Below are 7,255 nucleotides of genomic sequence, written 5' to 3' on the forward strand. Positions count from 1 at the left end.
TTCTGTGTCGACTGCTGCGAGGGGCCGCTCTGTCACTCGGGCTTGCGGGATCATCTCTCGCACACCACGCTCCAGGTGAGGCGAGCTTCTCACATGGACGCTGTGCGTATCAACGACCTCCACAAGCTGCTCGACACCACGGGCATTCAGCCTTACACCATCAATGGTGCCAAGATCGCCTTCCTCCTCAGCCGGCCGCAGTCGAGGCTCGCCAAAGGATCGCTTCGCTGCTGCGAGACGTGCGGGAGAAGCATCTCGGATCCCCTCCGGTTTTGCTCCATTTCTTGTAAGCTTGCATGCGTGGTGGCGAGCTATGACGACACGGCCATCGTCGCGGGGCCTTCTCCAGGTAAGTCATCCCCCACTGGATCGCTGGAAGACCGCGAAGAACTCAATCCAGCTCCATCGTCATCCATGGCGACGAGCGACCATCACCACCACCACCACCACCAGAATGAGAATGCCGCCACCACCACCACCACCACCGTCAATCTACTCAAGAGGCGGCAGCAAAGCATTGGCGAAGAAGTTCTTCCTCCTCGGATACTGGGCTTCAAGAAGACCAAGCTCCAGATAGTTGTGAGAGATCGAGAACCCAGCACCACCACCGCCACCACCACTGCTGCTAGTACTACTACTCGCCACCAACATCCCCCACCAGTGACTCTAGTTCCACCCTCTCCAAACTCCGTGCTCTCGTCGGAGATGGCCGCCACACCCACAACCACGCCTTGTAAAAGCCTAGTGCTCGTCTCCTCACGATCGCCCAGAAGCCACCGCAAAGGAACTCCTCACAGGTCTCCCTTGTTCTAGCTAGCCTGAGTCGATGAATGTATTTAACTGTCTTTCCTCTAGCGCCGAGAATGCGATGCCATAGCCGGGCATCTGCCGATGAGAGACGATGCTGCTGGAGTCGAGGAGAAGAATCTCGGCGAGCTCGTCCGCGAATGCGGGAGGAACCGCGACCTGTGTGGGGGGCGGCGATTGCATGCTCGAATCCGCGGCAGCAGCATCCATGCCCAGAGCTTGTACCTCGCCAACCTGCTCGTGGAGATGTATGGCAAGTGCCGCAGCCCCCGCGACGCGCGATCCGTGCACGACTCCATCCCTTGCCCCAATTCCTTCTCCGGGAATCTGATGATCCAGGCCTATGTCGAGAATGGAGAGGTCGAGGAGGCGCGGCGGATCTTCGATGCCATGGCCGAGCGCAATGCGGTCACCTGGAATTCCTTGGCGGCTGCCTATGCTCGGAGAGGGGATGTGGCGGAGGCCAAGAAGATCAAGAAGAGCATGCCGCAGTGGGATGTGTACCTTGGAACCACGATGATCACGCTCTACACTCGCCACGGCCGGATCCACGATGCCAGGGCGATATTCGACTCGATTCCCCAGCAAAACATCGTGATCTGGAACGCGATGGTCGCTGGCTACGCCAGGAGAGGAAATCTTGACGACGCGCGCGCGATGTTCTGGCGGATGCCGCAGCACGACGTCGTCTCCTGGAATGCGATGATCACAGCACACGTCGAGCGCGGGGAGAATCGCGAGGCCAAGAGGATCTTCGATGGAATGCCCGAGCGCGATGTGATCCCCTGGACTGTGATCGTCGTCGCGAATGCCGAGAGCGGGGATGTGGCTAGGGCGCGCAGCGTGTTCTTGAGAATGCCCCAGCACGATGTGGTGTCGTGGACGGCCATGATTCGTGGTTTCGCGGAAGAGGGGCACGTGGACGATGCGATGGCGATGTTCGATTCCGCGGCGGAAAGGAGCGTGGTGTCCTGGACGGCCATGATCGAAGGCCTGGCGACGGCGGGAGATTTGAATCCAGCGGTCGAGATGTTCTCTCTTATGCCCAAATGGGATTCCATCGCCTGGAACGCGATGATCACAGTCTTCTCCCAGAGCGGTCGCGTCGACGACGCCCAATCCTTCTTCCACTCGATGCCCTCTCGCAACATCGTCTCCTGGAACGCGCTCATCGCCGCCTACGCCCAATCTCGCCAGGTCGACGACGCCATCGCCGCGATCTCTCGCGCGCCACAGCTCGATGTGATCTCCTGGAACGCCATGATCACCGTGCACGGGCTCGTCGGAGACGCCGTCGCGGCCAAGGCCGTCTTCGATTCCATGCCCCAGTCTCCTGGAACGCGATGATCTCGAGCTTCGCCCAGGCGGGGCTGATGGACGAGGCAAGCACCGCCTTCGATCGGATATCCCAGAGGAATGTAATCTCCTGGACGAGCATCGCAGCCGGATTCGCCCAGAGCGGCCTCGTCGCCCAAGCGAAGCACGCATTCCAATCCATGCCGGAGCGCAATTGGATCACCTGGACCGCGGTGGTGGCAGCATTTGCCCAGAGCGGGCATTTGGGCGAAGCCCGGGATCTTCTCGCAAGGATCCCACACCCGGACGTCAAGCCCTGGGCCGAGATGGCGACCGCGTATGCTCGAAACGGGCATGGCAAGGTAGCGCTGGAGCTGCTCAAACCGATGGAGCTCCTGGGAATTCCACCCGACGAGGCCACCTGCGTGAACATCCTGAGCGCTTGCCGGCACGTCGGGCTCGTCGAAGAAGGCCGCCAGTGCTTCTTGTACATGCTGGAAGATCGATGCGTAGCTCCACACTTTGAGATCTACTGCTCCATGGTGGATTTGCTGGCTCGAGCCGGGCAGCTCCCACAGGCCGAGGAGCTTATCCAGAGCATGCCATATCTTCCCGATGATACCACCTGGGGAGCGCTGCTTGGCGGCGCTCGGATCCACAGTGATATCCAGTGTGGTCTCCGAGCGGCGTGGAGCGCGTTTGAGGCACACCCCGAGAACCCCGGACCTTATATCCTCATGGCCAATATCTTGCTGGAGTGACCACCTAGAGCTGGCTCATCAAAAACCGATTTTTTTTGTTGGATCGAAAGAAATACCATAGAGAAATTGAAGAACACAGAAGAGTGCGCGTACCTTAAATGTTAGCTATTGATACTTATAGACTTACATAATACAATCTGTTGAGAAATCAATCTTCAGGCTTCCAACCGTTGTCAAAACATCACCACACATACTTGTCCAAGTATCCCTGCACAAGAAGAGAACAAGGGTGAATTGAAAAGAATGAGAGTGTCGGTACCTTGACGAGCTTGGTGATCTTTGCGTGGGAGGAATCCATGAACTGCTCGATCTTGGCCTGGTCCTTTGGGATTTCGTGACCCTGCAACCAGTGCGCGTTAGCTATTGATACTTATAGACTTACATTGAGAAATCAATCTTCCGGCTTCCAACCATTGTCAAAACATCACGACACATACTTGTCCAAGTATCCCTGCACAAAAAGAGAACAAGGATGAATTGACAAGAATGAGAGTGTCGGTACCTTGACGAGCTTGGTGATCTTTGCGTGGGAGGAATCCATGAACTGCTCGATCTTGGCCTGGCCCTTTGGGATTTCGTGACCCTGCAACGTTCCCATGACTTTGTTCACGGCCGTGGAAGTCAGAAAATTCACCTGAAGAATCTACTAAACTTTCCGAGGGTTCCCATGTCCAATCTCTTGGAGAGTAGCCAACCCAGTCGATGAGGTAGTACATCCGATGTCGAAGGATCTTAGAATCGAGGATCTCAGCAACTTCATACTGGGGTGACAATCGATTTGGACTTCGGGAGCTGGTGGGATGACGAGACTTGGAATATCATTTTGGTGACGTATGGTTCGAGCAGGGAAACATGAAAGACAGGATGGAGGCACATACTCGGAGGAAGATCCAGTTGATATGCAACTTCATGAATGCGAGCAGAGATTTGGAAGGAACCGAGGCATTGATAGTCGAATTTACCAGATGGACGAGTAGTTTGAATGTTGCACCGCAATAACCAAACTTAATCACCAACCTTTAACTTAGGAGCCATGGAGTTTGTGACGTTTCTGAGCCTCGAGGAAATATTCTTGGAGATCATGATGAATGTGTTGGAGTTAAGTTGACCGGTTTGTGGTAGAGAAATTGGCCAGTAGAGAAACGGATCCATGAAACGTCCATCGTGGATGGTAGTATTGGAGAAAGAAGAAAAATGTTTGTTGCATGGAACCGTGAACTGTGTTGTTGTATGAGAACTCAATAAATGGTAGGAGTTGTGTCTAATTGTTCTACTGATAAATGATGAAACAACGTATTGCTTGACATACATCTTGAAGCTGTTTATCAATTTGGAAGCGAATTGTGCAACTGAGATGGAAGATATCTCAGCAGCTCTGGAGTTCAGTTGAGCAGAATTTCATCATCGATCACATAAACGCTGTTTGATTCGAAGAGTTGGACAGCTTTAAACCACTGAAGCTTTCTCCATCATCAGGTTCTTGAAGCATAGGCTCTTTTACTCGGAGCGTCGTCTAGCGATTGCAAACGGCGACCACTCTTCACAAAATCCACCGTTGCTGCAACATCAAATAGAAACAACTGAGCATGCTACTTGCCAGTTGCTTAAATTGCATGGTAAATTATGTATACAGACAACCAAAATAACAAATTTGCCAGTTGCAAATAAAGATTTTCCAATGGTTGGAAACTTAAATGGCAACTGGCCTCTCTCTCACTAATTCTGAGCTTAGTACAATTTGAGTGCCATTCAAATGTGCTCGAAAAAACTGATGACTTAACATAAAAATAATACGGACCCACGTTGGTTAATGATGATCTTAACTGTTTTGTAATCGTAATATCTTTGACTCGTTTTTTCTCCTATACATATATATATGCAGTATCCAACACCACCAGTGAGTATTTTTCATTTATGGAACAGGTTCTTGTGTTTACCTTTGCGTTTTTCTGAAACTCGGTCTTATGCTGCTGGCTTTGATATGGAAATTCGATTTTTTCACCTTTCATGGTTCTAATCATTGCGATATTGAACGAAGGTAGGATATATACTTCACTCGTCCAGTTTTGTTCTCTTTTAAATTAAGATATATGTTAGTTGTTTGTTGCTCTTGTGAAGGTACGATCATGATCATTTTCAAGTACAGTGCGAAACCTTCACCTATACCCCACAGTTGGAAGCTCTCTGAAATTTTTGCAACTGGTGTTGTCATCGACGGCTGGCTGGCGGACCAAACGACTTTCTTACGTTTCTCTTGTAGAAATCTCGGCTGGCTGTCAAGAATTTCAGGACAAGGAGGCGATAAGGAGGGCTGAAATTGCAGGAGCAACTGATTGAACGTTGTTTTTTTTTTTTTCGGAGCCTCGGATTCTGAGCTAGGCTTCCAGTGCCTTTATTTTCGTTATTTTCCTTTTCCGGTTGTGGGTTCCTCTGTTTTTCTTTTTTCGGCAGTTCCGTCGTTTTTCCTCTGTTTTCTCGTTTTCAGCTCTTTTCTTCACTTGGGTCGGTTTGTGCTTCATTTGGGTTCGTGTTTTCACCTTGTGGGTCGATTTCTCTGGTCACGGCATTCAACCGGGGAGTTCTCTGAGGGGGCGGCTGTTTGCGGCTGTTTGCGGCGAGCATTTCTTGGGAACACGGCAGAGTATTTAGCTGTAGGAGTTGTAGTTTCGATAGAGGATCTTCGGCAGTAAGGGATTGCCTCAACGGCCTGTTCAGCGGTCAACGGTAGTCAACGGTCTTATCGTCCTACCTTCGTCAACGGTCGACGGACGGTGCTCAGTCGCGCCCCTGCCATGGCCCACCACCGTTGTGCTTTTAAGGTTTACCGGTTTACCCTAAATACACAGGACAGACTAAGGGTAGTATTATCAGGTAATGGCGTGTTGTGGTGTCAGCGATGTCATTGAGGGTGGTCTCTATCGGTGTGAGGATGTTACCAGTACCGTGTGCAGGCCTGTGGATCTGCACATAGGTTTAGATAAGGCAATAGCTGAGCTAGAAGAGGATGCTGCAAAAGGACGATGTCGAGGCCCTTATCTTGTGGCTTCCAGAGTGTATGAGAGTGTGTTTGAGCTCTGGAGCTTGGAAATCGAAAGCGGGTGGAAACTCTCCTTTGTAAAGGAGGCGGGGAAGGATTTTGGGTCCGTTTGGCTTTACGGCGATCCCTCACGCGTTCATGAGGTTGTTGCCCTCTGCGTACATGAGATGAAGGAGCAGATGGTATCAGCATGGTATGAGCAAGGCAATCGGGGTAGCTTCAAAAGCCGAGATGTTTTGCTTGGAATTGGATCTACGAGAATACCACTCAAAGTCGACAAGTACGTTATCAATAAGGAGCCTGACGTCGGTATGTTTGTACTCTCTTGGATATGTGGCTTGTGTATAACAGTTTGCGATGTTTTACAGCATGGGTGCCATCGCAAACGCCAAATGCTCTTCCGAGCTTTGTCCTTGAGCTGTCGTATAGAAATGAATCGATCCCGCGGCTCAAGGAAGAGATGCGGTGGTGGTCACGCAACGGCGTGGCCATCACATTGGGCATCAAAGTGGAGATCAAGCGAGCTGGTTAAGGCAACTTTTCTTCTTTTTCTTTTTCTTACGAGTTACTTGATCAGGTAATGGGGTGCTTAGCCAGCGGTTTCTTCTTTTCATACTCGATCATCAAGATGGCACCGGTCGTTTCCGCGACGTGAACTTCAGTCCTGGGGTATGCAATGAAGAAAACAAAGAAGATTTTGTGCAAAGAATTCCTTTGCACAAAATTATGCGAGGATTTCCGACAGGTATATTTCTATGTTGTGGCTTTTATTTGAATTTTTTTTTCTTGACATTGCAGGGCTTGATCAAGATTTTCATTTTGAGCTCAGCCTTTTCGAGCTACAGCAACAAATTGTTTCACTGAATTTGGTAGAGGCACCGCCATCTCGTGGTATGTGTTTCGTGCGGTTTTAATGTTTTGATTGTTAAAAATGCAATCTGCAGCAAATGAAGATATCTAGTGGATGAAGGTGCTGTGGTTGTCTGCTCACACCGAGATTGTGAAGTTGCAGTATTTCACCACAAGGACTGTGTCAACTTCTCTGAGGGCGTTGACGACGACAACGCGTGGATATGTCCTTATTGTAGATCTGACCGTTGATCTGACTGTAACCATTGAACTCTGAACACACGAACAAAAAGCCCTGGGCATGGCTATGGCGGCTTCTCAGCTCTGCGGCTATGCGTCTAAGGAGTTTGTGATCAGTCACAATGTCAAATCCGCTGTCAGATTGCTGCTCTACTCCAGAAGCAGGCTTTCCGATTGCAGAAAATGTAAAGTTGCGAAGGAGAACACAAGAACCTATCCTGTGTATTAGAAATTAGTGTAACGCACGGGGATTTCACCTTTTATC

At 50.5% G+C, this 7,255-nt stretch overlaps 3 protein-coding genes across 3 annotated transcripts; all 3 read left to right on the plus strand.

The window, feature by feature from the left end:
• Positions 1-891: 891 nt before the first annotated feature.
• Positions 892-2,154, plus strand: LOC112342317 (pentatricopeptide repeat-containing protein At2g35030, mitochondrial-like). Its single transcript, XM_024663967.1, has one exon. The coding sequence runs from the start codon at positions 892-894 to the stop codon at positions 2,152-2,154; it is 1,263 nt and encodes a 420-aa protein (XP_024519735.1).
• LOC112342318 (pentatricopeptide repeat-containing protein At4g02750-like) lies at positions 2,151-2,864 on the plus strand. The gene has a single exon (XM_024663968.1). It carries the CDS (start codon positions 2,151-2,153, stop codon positions 2,862-2,864), a length of 714 nt encoding a protein of 237 aa, XP_024519736.1.
• Positions 2,865-5,339: 2,475 nt separating this feature from the next.
• On the plus strand, positions 5,340-7,056 carry LOC112342307. The gene is made up of 5 exons (XM_024663917.1): positions 5,340-6,210; positions 6,270-6,428; positions 6,479-6,646; positions 6,700-6,792; positions 6,846-7,056. The coding sequence occupies exons 1-5, from the start codon at positions 5,739-5,741 to the stop codon at positions 6,860-6,862; spliced, it is 909 nt and encodes a 302-aa protein (XP_024519685.1). The 5' UTR covers positions 5,340-5,738; the 3' UTR covers positions 6,863-7,056.
• The last annotated feature ends 199 nt before the right edge of the window (positions 7,057-7,255 follow it).

This window comes from Selaginella moellendorffii, unplaced genomic scaffold (assembly GCF_000143415.4).
Source record: "Selaginella moellendorffii unplaced genomic scaffold, v1.0 SELMOscaffold_105, whole genome shotgun sequence".
Lineage (NCBI taxonomy): Eukaryota > Viridiplantae > Streptophyta > Lycopodiopsida > Selaginellales > Selaginellaceae > Selaginella > Selaginella moellendorffii.

Bases quoted from the DNA above. Each gene is read 5' to 3' on its own strand.
- LOC112342318 (XM_024663968.1), top strand. From the start codon at position 2,151: ATGATCTCGAGCTTCGCCCAGGCGGGGCTGATGGACGAGGCAAGCACC.
- LOC112342317 (XM_024663967.1), top strand. From the start codon at position 892: ATGAGAGACGATGCTGCTGGAGTCGAGGAGAAGAATCTCGGCGAGCTC.
- LOC112342307 (XM_024663917.1), top strand. From the start codon at position 5,739: ATGGCGTGTTGTGGTGTCAGCGATGTCATTGAGGGTGGTCTCTATCGG. The intron at 6,211-6,269 runs GTATGTTTGTAC...GATGTTTTACAG, and splicing joins CAATAAGGAGCCTGACGTCG to CATGGGTGCCATCGCAAACG. The intron at 6,429-6,478 runs GTTAAGGCAACT...TTACTTGATCAG, and splicing joins AGTGGAGATCAAGCGAGCTG to GTAATGGGGTGCTTAGCCAG.